Source organism: Perognathus longimembris, chromosome 23 (assembly GCF_023159225.1).
Source record: "Perognathus longimembris pacificus isolate PPM17 chromosome 23, ASM2315922v1, whole genome shotgun sequence".
NCBI classification, from domain to species: Eukaryota; Metazoa; Chordata; class Mammalia; order Rodentia; family Heteromyidae; genus Perognathus; species Perognathus longimembris.
In genome coordinates, this window is record NC_063183.1 from 31,300,418 (window position 1) to 31,315,305 (window position 14,888).

The 14,888-nt window shown below is 39.6% G+C and overlaps 1 protein-coding gene across 1 annotated transcript in view; it reads left to right on the plus strand.

Annotated features, from left to right (window-relative positions):
• Ubr1 (ubiquitin protein ligase E3 component n-recognin 1) overlaps nt 1–14,888 on the plus strand; it is an 82,725-nt gene that overhangs the window by 61,199 nt on the left and 6,638 nt on the right. The window contains exons 35-43 of the mRNA XM_048332655.1: nt 839–987; nt 3,412–3,467; nt 4,355–4,451; nt 6,063–6,130; nt 7,007–7,157; nt 9,425–9,512; nt 9,851–9,984; nt 11,668–11,776; nt 14,252–14,308. Of these exons, the coding sequence (XP_048188612.1) occupies nt 839–987; nt 3,412–3,467; nt 4,355–4,451; nt 6,063–6,130; nt 7,007–7,157; nt 9,425–9,512; nt 9,851–9,984; nt 11,668–11,776; nt 14,252–14,308 (909 nt within the window). The remainder of the gene's footprint in view (nt 1–838; nt 988–3,411; nt 3,468–4,354; nt 4,452–6,062; nt 6,131–7,006; nt 7,158–9,424; nt 9,513–9,850; nt 9,985–11,667; nt 11,777–14,251; nt 14,309–14,888) is intronic.

The following is a 14,888-nucleotide window of genomic DNA, read 5'->3' on the forward strand; positions in this document are numbered from 1 at the left end:
TGGAGCTTTTTTTTTTATATAGTTTTAATCTTTATATTAGCTGTACCATTGAAGTATTTGTTGCAAATGGAAGTTCCAAAAACCACATTATCACTTCTTTGCATGCTTTACCTTATCACACATACATATCAGACAAGCATATACATACCCCTATCTATACAAAAGTAGTTTCCAGAGGTTCTAGTCTCTCATTTGACAAAACTATTTACTTACATCAAAAAGGAATGGCCTGGGCTGGGAATATGGCCTAGTGGTAGAGTGCTTGCCTTGCATACATGAAGCCCTGAGTTCGATTCCCCAGCACCACATATATAAAAAATGGCCAGAAGTGGCACTGTGGCTCAAGTGGCAGAGTGCTAGCCTTGAGCAAAAAAAGAAGCAGGGACAGTGCTCAGGCCCTGAGTCCAAGCCCAGGACTGGCAAAAAAAAAAAAAAAAAAGGAATGGCCTGGCCTGGCCTGGTGGCTCATGCCTGTAATTACACCTACTTGGGAGGTGGCTATCATGAGGATTGTGGTTTCAGGCTAGTCTGGGAAAAGTTTGTGAGATGCCCCCACTCCCATCTCAGCTGGGAATGGTGGTATGCACCTGTTACTTCAACTACACAGGAAGTGGAAATAGGATTATGTTTCAGGCCAGCCTGAGCATAAAGACAGAGGCATAGCTCCATTGTTAAAGAGCCTGCCTTGCACATGTGAGGCCTAGAATTAAAATCCCAGTATGGCCAAAAGGAAAAGGTTGTTTCTGCTGCTTCTTTCCATAATGAAACTTCTAAGAAAGGAGTCTTTTTTTTTTTTTTAACTAAATTACTACATAAATTTCTCCTGTTTCATTTTTAGGATCAAGTATTCTAATAGCATCAAGGAAATGGTTGTTCTCTTTGCCACAACAATTTATAGAATTGGGCTCAAAGTGCCTCCTGATGAAATGGATCCTCGCGTCCCTGTGATGACCTGGAGCACATGTGCTTTTACGATCCAAGCGATTGGTGAGGCCCAGAAGAAAATGGCTTAGGCATTTCAGTAGGACCAAAAATTATATCATTTTTCTCCTAATATTCCAGAAGGCTGTTTAAAGTTTGGTAATTTTTTTTATATTGGTCAGTTTTAGCTAACTGTCATAGTGACCATATGCAGCATGAGTTAAAGACAGTTTAAATGGATAGATAACTCAAGCATGTAATAGTCAAAAGTGTAGCTTTAGGTGAAAATGGTGACAAACGCCTGTAATTCCTGAGAGTGGAGACAGCTTGTAAGTTTTAGGTTAGTGCAGCTAAAAGTTAGCAAGACAAAAACAAAATAAAGAGGGAGGCAAGCACTGGCGGCTCACACTTGCAATCTTGGCTGCTCAGGAGGCTGAGTCCTGAAGGAGCATGGTTCACAACTAGCCCAGGGCTGAGAGCCATAAGAATTCTTATTTACTCATAGGAAATAATACAGTGCTTATTGTTAACGATGAGTTGATAGGTCACAGTTACTAGTTACTTGATCAAGTATAAGAAAAATATGCAACATTTTATAATCTTTCAAAGGATAAATACATTGATTTGTAAACTAATATGTGTATGTTATAAAATAATGAGATATTTTAATACACTCATAATGCATGTACTTCATAACAAGTATTAATACATTTTCATGATTTTGTTAATAACACATTAAAATAAACAATTTCTTTGAAGAAAAAAAAACACACACACACAACAAACTAAATCGGCCCAGGCAGCAAATTCCTTGAGATTGTAATCCCCAAGGTCAAGCACTAGTGCTGCCAAAAAAAGGAAAGAAGACAAGAAGGAAGGAAGGAAGGAAGGAAGGAAAGAAAGAAGGAAGGAAGGAAGGAAGGAAGGAAGGAAGGAAAGAAAGAAGGAAGGAAGGAAGGAAGGACAGCTCAAGTGGAAAAACACTTGTCTAGCTTAGCATATATAAAGCCCTGGGCTAATTCTTTTTTTTTTTTCCAGTCCTGGGCCTTGAACTCAGGGCCTGAGCACTGTCCCTGGCTTCTTTTTGCTCAAGGCTAGCACTCTGCCACTTGAGCCACAGCGCCACTTTATACTGGCTGATTTGTAACTTGACATGGTCAAGAATATGGTAAACAGGTCTGAAGTGAAGCTTTCTGTCAAATTCTTCACCTTATTGGAAATTTCCCATAGAAAAATGAAGTAGCAAGAATCACTTAGATTTTTAAATTAGCACACTTATTTGTTCCTTATAGTTACAAGGTATGATACCATAGAAGAGTTTTAAGACCTAAAAGTTTTCCCAACACATGGACTTGGAAAGTGGATAGGAGTAGCTGTACTCATAACTGTTAAGATTCTTCAGGGGCTGGGGATATAGCCTAGTGGCAAGAGTGCCTGCCTCGGATACACGAGGCCCTAGGTTCGATTCCCCAGCACCACATATACAGAAAACGGCCAGAAGCGGCGCTGTGGCTCAAGTGGCAGAGTGCTAGCCTTGAGCGGGAAGAAGCCAGGGACAGTGCTCAGGCCCTGAGTCCAAGGCCCAGGACTGGCCAAAAAAAAAAAAAAAAAAAAAAAAAAAAAAGATTCTTCAGCCTGGTGCTGGTATAATCCTAGCTGCAATCTTAGCTTAGGAGGCTGAGATCTGAGAATCACAGTTTGACCCAGCCTAGGCAGGAAAGTTTGTGAGTCTCTTATCTACAATTAAGCACCAAAAACAAACAAACAGACAAACGGTAAGTGGAAGAAATGTGGCTCAAGTAGAAGTGTGCTAGCTAGCCTTGAGCAGAAGAGTTCAGGGACAGTCCCCAGTCCCTGAGTTCAAGCCCAGGTCCACCAAATAAAATAGAGTCTTCAGTGGGTGAGAATGTTGAAAGGGGTAACATTGATCAAGACACAGTGTATTCATAAACTGCTTTGTTGAGTGGCAACTTCTTTATACAACTACTTAAAGATAAAAATTATAGAGTCTCCAAAATTAATCAGAACAGACAAATATTATTTCATATTTATAAAGAAAATACATCAAGAGGAGATAACAATTGTTAGCATACATATACCACACATAGGTATATATTTATATATATCCAATTTCATTAGATATATTTATTTGTAGTATATAGTCAGTTAACTTCTCCCATCTCTTATGGGAATGGTCAGGAATATACCAGATACATTACTCTAAGATGTAGTTGAAGAATCAAAGCATCATTTATTATGGCCCATTTAAAGATAGAAAAAGGGAGTGGAGATTAATATTACATACTTGTAATCCCAGCACTTGGGAACAGCAGCAGAAAGATGATCAATTTGAGGCAGACTGAGTTAGTGAATTCATGGCCAGCCTGAGCTACATAGCAAATTGTCAAAAAAACAAAAAAAAAAGTAGCAGTATTCTGGATTTATTGTTCTTGTGTTTTCCTTTTTTTTTTTTTTTTTTTTAATTGAAAGAAAACCTACTGGGAGATGAAGGAAAACCTCTGTTTGGAGCACTTCAAAACAGGCAGGTATGTATATTCCAACAGGGTGGATGTAGGCTGTAGTTTTGTGGGGTGTTTTATCTTAAAAATAAATAACCAGAGTTGGTTTATCAATTTTTAAAATGTTTGCTCCTTTTCCTGTGAAGAACAGTAGAATTCTGTGGGAGGAGGAAGAGCTGCTTCAATATTGTAGAAAACGAATGACCACTGTTAGGCACTGTGGTCAACTTCAGTAGTTAGATGCAGTTCCCATAGGCTCCGGACGATGACCTCATTCACCATCATGTAACGTCATATATTATTGATAAGGCTGGCTTAGTTCTAGACAATTCATCATTACAGACCTTGAGAATAAAACGTAGCCATGACTACTTGATGCACAGATCCTGAACACTACCCAACAGAGTGGTCTCTAACCCCAGCCTAAGCATCATGACATAAGTAACCCTGGAAAAAGACACTCAGAGTGTGTATCAGTAGCTGAAAAGAATAGGCAGCAGTAGGTTTATCAGGCTCTTCCACTGTTAGTCGTTCCCCTCTTATATCCTGACAGGTGGCACGTGAGACTAAGAATCCACCATGTGTGCTTTCCTCTAGCTCTTTTGTTTGGAAAGCAGAACATATGTCAAGTGGTTTCTTAACCATCATTTTAGAATTTCTAGAAATACTTTTGTACAGCCTTCAATAGAAGAAATTGACTCTTAAAATGAGGATGTTAAGAGAATTGAAAGTATCACATCTTGTCATATACTTGTCATATCAAAATCTATTAAAATTTTAGTAAGACTACAAACTTTACAGGTATTAAGGATATTGTAACTGGGCTGTAAAGTATCTGAGTTTGTAGCTGTGGTGGTTGGTTTTACACTGTCATCTGTCCTTAGCATTCTGTCTACCCCTCTCTTACAATCTAGCACAATGGTCTGAAAGCGTTGATGCAGTTTGCAGTTGCACAGAGGTCTACCTGTTCTCAGGTCCTGGTACAGAAACATCTGGTTCGCCTCCTGTCAGGTAGTGTCTTCTTTTTATAATTGTGATATTGTGTATACTTTCCTACTTCATTTCTAGTGGTGAAGTTCATTAAGAAACAACATACTGGGCTGGGGATATAGCCTAGTGGCAAGAATGCCTGCCTCGGATACATGAAGCCCTAGGTTCGATTCCCCAGCACCACATATACAGAAAACGGCCAGAAGCGGTGCTGTGGCTCAAGTGGCAGAGTGCTAGCCTTGAGCGGGAAGAAGCCAGGGACAGTGCTCAGGCCCTGAGTCCAAGGCCCAGGACTGGCAAAAAAAAAAAAAAAAAAAGAAACATACTGCTGTGATTTTGAGCCCTCACTAAAGAAATCTCACTGCCTGTAGTAGACTTACAAAAATAAATATGTAAGCTGGGTGCTGGTAGCTCACGCCTGTAATCCTCACCACACAGGAAGCCGAGATCTGAGGAAGCTGTCCCGGGCAAGAAAGTCTGTGTGACTACTCTAAAAAGGCCCAAAGGGGCACTGTGGCTCAAATGGTAGCACTAGCCTTGAGCAGAAGCTCAAGGACAGTTGCCCAGATCCTGAGTGCCTCGGGCTGGGGGAGGGAGGGAATGAAGGGTTGGGAGCGGAGAACAAATGAAATGCATAGCTACTGTTGAATATTTGCAATCTTATTTTAAAGATTGGGTATTTTCCAAATATTTTCATCCACGTAGGAAATTGGATCAATACCCATAGTGACTAACATCCTTATCTGGTTAGAAAAGTGATAAATGACTTGAATAGAAGATTTTAAAATAAAATATGTTTAATTTTGGTAGTGAGCCAAAGCCATGGAAAATAATTTTATTCCAGTAAATGAATAAAATAATGGAAATGCTAAGTGTGGGAATCTTAGAACTTGGGTTTATATCATTTTCTGTAAGTTCATTTTTTGTTTTGTTTCCCTTTTCTGTGTCAGTATTGGGGCCTGAACTCAGAGCCTCTAGCTCTCACCTAGCTTTTTCACTAAAGGCTAACACTCTCTTGCTTGAGCCACAGACAGCTTAATTTCTGGCGTTTTGCTATTTAATTGGAGATAATTGTCTCTTAGATTTCTCTGCCTGGGCTGACTTTGATCCTTGATCCTTAGGTCTTTACCTCTTGAATAGCTAGGATTATAGGCTTGAGTTATCAGGGCTTAGCTTTTCTTTGAGAGACAGGTTCTGCCATATTATATATCACAGAACATTTAGTTCAATTGAGGAGAAAAAGTGATAGATGGAATTTTTGTAAAAGCAACTCTCCTAACTTTCTCAGTATTTGTGGATAAAAGGGCTACTGAGTGTTGAAACAGGGCCTTCTGCATGCAAATAAGCTGGCACTCTCCCCATACTCTACACCCTTAGCCCAGCAAATATTTCTTGAACAATCTCTAGTTTATTTTGTAGTTCATTCACCTTTTCCTCTGAGATCTTATCTTTCAGCCTTTAAATTGTATCTAAACCTTTCTAATAGCCGTTCCGCAGTTCAATTTATCTTTTATGATAGTTCTCATATCTTAAAGGTATGCTGTACTAGTTTCTGAATTTTCTACTTCTAGCTTGCATTTTATTTAATTACATTGCTATTTTTCTGACTGAATTGCATTTTGTTTGTTTTAGTTATTCTTCCAAACCTAAAATCAGAAGATACACCATGCCTTTTGTCTATAGATCTGTTTCATGTTTTGGTAAGTGTTAAGTAAAAATTTTTCAAAGTCACGAAATTGATACTTTCAAGTTTTCCTCATTCAAATTCATGCTGTCTGTTCAAGGCAATACTTACTGATGTTCAACATGTTAAGTTTAGCCTTTACCCATTCTGTTTATAAAACAAGTATAGATTTGACTAAGATCATCAAGATAGCATTAAAAATAAAGCCACATTTTTTTTAAGTTTACAATTGGTTATGTCCAAGTTTGCTGTATTTATTGGTATATGTATAAGGAAACTTTCCTAGGCTACCTTAGGCTTCTTTCCCATCCCATTTTCTTGCTTTGTTTACATTATAGGTAGTGAATGACATTGTAAACTATCTTAAAATCATTTTTAGTAACAGGGACCAGGCTTCTCCTTAACACCTGTGGACAGGTGGCACCTGTTCTCATCCTGAGATTGGGAGCCTGTACCTCCCTTGCGAATTCTCTAAGCCTCTACTCGGTTGTTGTCAGCCTTGACTCACATAGAATCCCCTGGGAGTCTTTGAACAGAATGCTGATAACTTGACCCTGCCCCCAGAGATTCTGATTTTGTTGGACTGGGTTGAAGCCTGTGTGTCCATGCCACTCACTGTAAGAGCCCTCCAAATGACTGTAATGTTCAATCTTCCAGAGTGCACATTGAAAACCACTACCTAGGTCTAGAGTTAAGAACTAAGCAAAGGAATAACCTATTTGCTGATGAATATGTGCCAAGATAATTATGCTGAATAGCTAGGAAAAATATGGTAGCTGTTAAAGGAACCACCAATACAGTACACCCTCTGGTGGCCCCAATGCTTAGTCATGATACTAACTGGAATAGTCTTTGATTGTTATTCTTGCTGATGCCCATTTTTCTCTCCTAGGTAGGTGCTGTGTTCGCATTCCCATCCTTGTACTGGGATGACACCGTTGACCTGCAGCCTTCATCAATTAGTTCTTCCTATAGCCAACTTTATCTCTTCCATTTGATCACCATGGCACACATGCTTCAGATACTTCTTACAATAGACACAGGTAAAGCTCCTGCGTGGGTATTGACTAGAAATAACATCTGCCCTGCTTTACTGGCAGAATTAGATGTGTGATCAATCATGGTAAGTATTTCTAAGTTGGAGTATATCTTTTGTTGAATGATCATTTTCTTCTTTACAGATTCCACTTAAACGGGGAAAGCTAGAATTAAGCTGTGAAAATGCTAACTAGCTAAGGCTACTGGTTGTCTCATTTGTAGCTGTTCTGTAGATATATAGGGAAGCCATTTGCACCCACTTTTCCCATTAAAAAAAAAAATCCTTATTCTCAAAGTGTCTCCTGACCTGAGTACTTTCAACTTTTCATTAAGCTTATGCAAGGAACCTTTCGTTATTCTTTTTTTTTTTTTTTGCCAGTCCTGGGCCTTGGACTCAGGTGAGCCTGAGCACTGTCCCTGGCTTCTTTTTGCTCAAGGCTAGCACTCTGCCACTTGAGCCGCAGCGCCGCTTCTGGCCATTTTCTGTATATGTGGTGCTGGGGAATTGAACCTAGGACCTAATGTATAGGAGGCAAGCGCTCTTGCCACTAGGCCATATCCCCAGCCCCTTTTCATTATTCTTGTAGCCCAAATGACAGTACTTTGTTCTTTTGGTATTTCACATCCTGCCTTGTTTTTTAGCAATTTGTTGTTTTATTTTGTTCTTGTTTTGCCCCTCTCTACTTTTCCTTCCTTGTAATAAGAAACAATTGAATTTCAGAAATTTCCCTCTTAGCCTCAAATGCCTGGCATCCCTTGTTACATACAGTAAATGTTTATTAAATGTTTTATGAATAAATGTTCATAGGGTACCTAAAGTTAAAGCAACATTATGAAATTGTGTCATGCAACATTATTTAATTCTGAGTGGAGAGCCTGATCTTTAATAGAAAATAGTTTGTTTCTGAGTATCAGAATGTAATAAAGGATGCTAAAAATTCAGATAACTTAGAGGGCAAATAGACAATTAAAGTGATGATATCAACTAAAATACAACACAATTCCATATGCATCCACCCTTTGATCCATCACTTCTGCTTCTAAAAATCTATCCCAGCCAAGTAGGGTGGCACATGCCTGTAGAACCAGCTATAGGCAGGGTAGGATGGTGGACAGGAGGACCACTTGAGCCCAGGAGTTCAAGACCAGTCTGGAGTGAACAAGATTTATTTCTATATAGTGCTCTGCAGGGCCTGTTCTATTAATAGTGGCAACAGCAGGGTACAGGAGAGTGGTTGTAATATAGTGCCTTTGTGCTAGATGTTTTGTGTGTGTATATGCTTGCATATTTATGTTTATATTTATGTTATAAAAGACACAAAAGGGGTCTGCCAGGAGTTTGACCTAGGGGTAGAGTGCTTGCCTAGCATGCATGACACACTGGGTTGATTCCTTAGCACCAGAAGTGCTAGCCTTGAGCAAAAAGAGCTCAAGGACAGTGCCCAGGCCCTGAGTTCAAGCCCCAGGACTGACAAAAAAGAACAGAAGAGAAAAGAAAAGAAACAGTATAAACTAAAAATTATTGCTTCTAGGGTAAGAAGATAAAGATACAAAAGATGGTGCAAGCACTCCAGCAAAGGTCCTTTTAAAATGTGGTTTGATGGTGGCTGGGAATGTGGCTTAGTGGTAGAGTGCTCGAAGTATGCATGAAGCCCTCAGTACCACATAAACAGAAAAGGCTGGAAGTAAGCTAAAGAAGCAGAGGGACAGTGCCCAGGATCTGAGTTCGAGCCCCAGGACTGGTTAAAACAATAAATAAAATGTAGTTTGATTTTAAAGCCCTATAAATGTTTTGGTTATTTAAAAAAGTTGAATGGAGGGAAATCAAAATTAAGTTTATTAAGCATTTCGTGAAAACAGTGACTTCACCCAGGCACTTTAAGACAATGACACTAGCTTATATGATGCTGACAATGGCAGATACCTGCATACTTAGTCCAGTTCTCATTTGGAAAATGAAACTACTAGCATCTAAGATAACACAAAATCTCAGAGTTATTTTAATTGTGCCCTTTCAAAAGGCTTAATGCATAAGCAAAAGTGTTTTAAAGCAACAGCAGTAGCATATAGCAGCAATGGTATAACTATGCCTCACAGCAAACAGCAAAGTAGGCATTTTATCTGTATTTTAATATAATAAAACTAAAGTTGAGCAAACTTAAGTGACTTAATCAGAGCTTGAAGGTGAGAGGCAGAGTTGGATGTTATAAGGTGTGATTTGTAGATTTGATAGAAAATCCATGAATTCATCTTATAGGACTTTCACTTTCAGGCCTTCCCCTATCTCCAGTTGAAGAAGACAGTGAAGAGGCTCATTCTGCATCTTCTTTCCTTGCAGAAGTTTCACAGTATACAAACGGGTGAGTAACTTCATTTGTCTAGTCTGCATTCATATTGTTTTAATAATTTCACATCTTAGTTCAAGTGAATGGCAATATAGCTTTTGAACCCTAAAAAAATGAGTTAAAAAGTTTCTGCTCAAGCTGGCTTCAGACTGTGCTCCTCAGATCTCAGCTTCTTGGGTAGCTACAGGCCCAGTGGCTCGGCCACCAGCCCCTGACTAGCTAAGTATTTTAAATATTGAAAATGTTGGTGGTTGGTAAGTTGTCTAAATACTAAATACAGGGGATAGATATGCTTAAAGTCTAGAGGTTTATCTGATAAATGTTCTGTTCTATTCTGGAATATTGTCTCCCAGCTGCCTTGGGTGTAGTATTCCTGGCTGGTATTTGTGGGTCGCATTGAAGAATGGCATCACCCCTTACCTTCGCTGCGCTGCGCTCTTTTTCCACTACTTACTTGGGGTAACTCCACCTGAAGAATTGCTTACCAGTAAGTAGCAGTAGCAAATGGAGACTTCTTTATGCTCATCTTTAATCTCAAAAATGCAAGATTAGAGCAGCCAAAATTGTTTCTTGGCCCTACCCATCATCTTTCTTCACTGCAGACTTATGCATTCTGCCCTGGTGTATGTGAAAAGTGAAGTCCAAAACCAGATTAGCTTCATCAGCAAAAGCTCCTCATGGCATGTATAATTTATGCGCCTGCATATATAAAATGCTCAAATGCAGAATATAAGTGATAGGAGGCACAGAAATTAGAGACTGGTTGTCTTTAGGGAAGAGGACTCTTCGCTAGATAGGAAGACTATTGTGTATTCTGTTATTTGAATTTTGAACATAAAGCTGTATTAAATAATGCAAATGCTAGTGGAAAAGGCCTGCTAGTATCAACTAAGACTATGGATATTTAAGCAGCAGGATCATTTCCATTCTCATATACTTGCCTCTAAATTTAGGACAAAGTAAAAAGGCTTACTTGTGGCTTTCTGTGTGTATACGTCGGAAACATTGTATGATTTTGAAACAGTGACCAAAACCATACAGATTCTTCTTTTTGTCCTTTGAGAATCAGTCACCTTTACTGGGTATCAGCTTCTTTATCTTGAACTGGGTTCAGTAAAGTATATCTGTCCACACTCTTGGTTCAATATAAAATAAGCTGTCACTTTTCCAATAATAAATATGTTGCATGTATGTACACACACACACACACACACACACACACACACACATACACATACACACACATGATCTAGTAGTCATAGTAAAGAAAATCCTCCATTGGGAGGGGACTGAATATGAAGAAAGAGATAGATACATATTATATGTTGTCAAATTATAAAAAACACTACAAAGAAAAATATAAAGCTGGTCATGGGACTAGAGAGCGCTGGGGCCAGGATGGGCCCCTGCAAAGGTAACCATGGAAACACTCTCCCTGGGGAGGCACTGAAGAAAGAGCTGCATGAGTGGGACAAGTCATTGAAGAACATTCTAAGCAGATGGTAAAACAAATGCATTGGCTTTGCTTGGCATAGTCAGAGACAACCAAAGACCTGAGTATGGCTGGGACCCTAATGAGCACGGGGTGAGGAGGGTAACAGGTTGCAGAGGCAGCTAAGGTCTAGATCCTGGAGGGCATGGTTTTGTGAGTGGGATGTGAGAGTCTGTGATAGAATGCTTGCCTGGTATGTATGAAGCCAGAGCTCTGTCCTCAGCACCACACGCACATACATGTGCATGTGTGTGCCCGCATACACACACACAAAGAGCTGGGCACCAGTGGCTCACATTTGTAATCCTGGCTACTCAGGATGCTGAGATCTAAGGATCACAGTTCAAAGCTATCCCAGGTAGGGAATTCTGCAAGACTCTTATCTCTGCTTACTCATTAAAATGCTGTAAGTGGATCTGTGGCACAAGTGGTAGAGCACTAGCCATGAGCCAAAAAGCTCAGGGACAGCACCCAGGCCTTGAGTTCAAGTCCAAAAACTAAAACAAAATACCTAAAAGGGGTTAGTGTGTAAAAGGATCATGAGGCTATTTGCCACCCACTGTTACATAGAATATAAGCTATCCTTTCTATGTATTATAGAAAAATGAGCATAACGAAATGACACTATGAGCATGTTGACTAGAGAAAAATAATGCATTTTTTTTCATGTTCTTGCAGATTCTGCAGAAGGAGAGTACAGTGCACTATGTAGCTATCTGTCTTTACCCACAAATTTGTTCCTGCTTTTCCAGGAATATTGGGATACTGTAAGACCTTTGCTTCAGAGGTACTATGGGGTAATATGTCATTGTTGGGTTACTATATTTATTTTCATTTTTGTTTTATTGACTCATTTGTTCATGAGGCAAAAATCTCACTATGTAGCCTAGACTGTCCTCAAACTCACATTCCTGCCACCTCAGCCCCCCAAATGCCCAGTGTGAAAATTTGAAGTACAGTTATTTGCTCAGCTTTGAGATTGACTTGCATGGATTGAAGGGGTGGCAAAATTACAGGCAATTCCTAATTCATAGGCTTCAGGAGCAGGAGGAAGACGAGCACGTAAGCAGATGCACTTTCTGCTTGTGCCTTGGTAGCTACTGTGTATTTGGCTCATTCATCTTCTCCACTATGGTGTTTCATTCTGGGATGGTAGCTGGATGTTGCTGGCAGATAGAAAATCACAAATTAAGCATCAAAAGAACCCAAATTAGAACTGTCTCCAAAACAGTTATGCATCTCACTTAGTAGCACACATCTCAGGAGGGGGACTGAAGAGATGAGGAAAACCATTTGTTAGACCAAAGATGTAGCACTTAAACTTCCTAGATAGAACTATGTCTCTTTTTCAGAAAAAACTTTCTACCCCATTATGACCTGAACCTCCCGTTGGGGCAAGAGAAGGGGGATCATGTGACATGTCTATATTTGTAAATAATGTCTCCCAACCAACCTCACCCCCTCTATCACTCTCTCATTGCATTCCTCTGTCTTCCAACAATTTAAACAGGTTTTATTGGTTGGTTCGGTCATGGGGCTTGAACTCCAGGCCTGAACATAGTCCCTGAGCCTATTTGTGCTCAAGGCCAGCAATCTACCACTCAAGCCATAGCACCACTTCCAGTTTTTGAGTGGTTAATTGGAGATAAGAGTCTCACAGGGACTTTTCTGCCTGGGCTTTTCTTCGAAACTGTGATCCTCAGATCTCAGCTTCCTGAGTAGCTAGGACTACAGGCATGAGCCACCAACGCCTGGCTTATTGTTGTATTTTCATACATGCAATCAAACTACTTTGACTATATTCATCCTCATTCACCTGTTCACATTTCCGTCATGTTTTTGGCAGTCTTCAGGATTGAACTCGGAGCCATGGTGCATGCTAAGCAAGTGTTCTACTACCAAGCAACACCCCAGATCCTATCACTTTTATTACTGTGTCCTAATATCGAATTCCTCTTGTTTAAATACTTAGAATGATTACTGTCTTTCTAGTTAAACTTTGACAAAATCTTTTTTTTAATTTAATTTATTTATTAATTGAACACAATTTTTTTTGACAAGGTGTTGTGCAAAAAGGGTACAGTTACATAGTAGGGCAGTGTGTACATTTCTTGTGATATCTTACGCCCTGTTTTTCTTTCCCTTCTCTAGGTCAGGTAGACATATATACAATATACAATGTATCAAGAACATAGACAGTAGCCACGTGTGGCCAAGCCCAAGAAACTTCGCCTAGGGCTTTAAATGTAATGTCAATATTAGACAATATGTCGACAGTAGACTTATATGAACGTACATACATAGCTTTTGAGCTATTGTATTCCACTGAGAGGTCGATTTTTGGCCTTTATATGTTGAGTAGTTGTTTGTTTGTTTGTTTTTTTGCCAGTCCTGGGGCTTGGACTCAGGGCCTGAGCACTGTCCCTGGCTTCTTCTTGCTCAAGGCTAGCACTCTGCCACTTGAGCCACAGCGCCACTTCTGGCCATTTTCTGTATATGTGGTGCTGGGGAATCGAACCCAGGGCCTCGTGTATACAAGGCAAGCACTCTTGCCACTAGGCCATATCCCAGCCCTTGAGTAGTTGTTTGGTTTTAGTTACATACTGTTGGGTCGCTGCCCCAATCCTGTGGGAAATACCATTTGACAAGCAGTTTTTGGTTTCACAAACCTGGTCTCTACTGTCTCTCCGTCTCCCTTTCTTAACAGTCATATATCAGGGAGATCATGCCCCTTTGTTTTCTGTGTTCTAGGCTTGTCTCGCTCAACATTATTTGTTCGAGTTTTGACCATTTCCCTGCGAATAACAATATTTCACCATTCCTAATCGCTATGTAGTATTCCATTGTGTATAGGTACCATATTTTTTGGATCCATTCATCTGTGGAGGGGCATCTGGGTTATTTCCATATTTTGGCTATTGACAAAATCTTTTTTAAAAAATAAGGGGAAACTAGAAAAAAGAAAGAGGAGAATGTAAGAGAGAAAAGAAACAAAATGTAAGATAAAATAAACATAGATGGGGGAATTAGGGAGGAGGGAAAATGGGAGAAAAATGAGGAAGGAGGAGGTAACAAGTTTGACAAGAAATGTACTCACTACCTTACATATATAACTGTAACCCCTCTGTATGTCACCTTGACAATAAAATTAAGTTAAAAAAATAAACATAGAAGGGCTGCAAGAAATGAAGAAAATGGCTCATAGATGAAGTTTGTGCTGCTTTGATAATCTATTTGCCATTTTTCTTGGCTCTGCATACAGGTGGTGTGCTGATCCTGTCTTACTCGACTGTTTACAGCAGAAAAGTACTGTGGTCAGGTTGGTTTTACTATTTAAGTCATTTTCCCTCCATAAAATGTATGCTAAAATCATTGGTTTATTGGGCATGCTACCTAGTCCACCTTCTTTATTCTCACTCGGTTCTTTGTTTCCTGTATATCTGTTAGTCTTTGCCTAAATCAGATTCTTCTGCATAGTGATTTTGTTGTTGGAATGTCTTTCCTTTCCCTCTGAGTTGTCAGAGGCCCCTCTAGAGAGGACCTTGCTTAAGCTACTGTACATCTTTCACAAGGCAAACATGATGGTATCAGGAGCTGTTGTTTAGTCAAAGCAGAAGGAATGGACATCACTATTTCTATAAACTACTTTTTTCTTTGAGCATAAAGATATAAATAGAAATACCTCCTCGTTCTACAAACTAGCCAAAAGAACTTTTTTCAGCCTTCTTACTTCCTTCATTATGACTTTCAAAATCTACCTTTTCCACAATTCAAGTGTCACCTCCATGAAGCCTGCCCTCTTGCGTTTGTATGTGTGCATGTGCACCATGGCACCCAAATCACTGAACAGTAATGAGGTCAGAACTTAGTGTGAGTTTCCTTGATACTGTTACTTATGT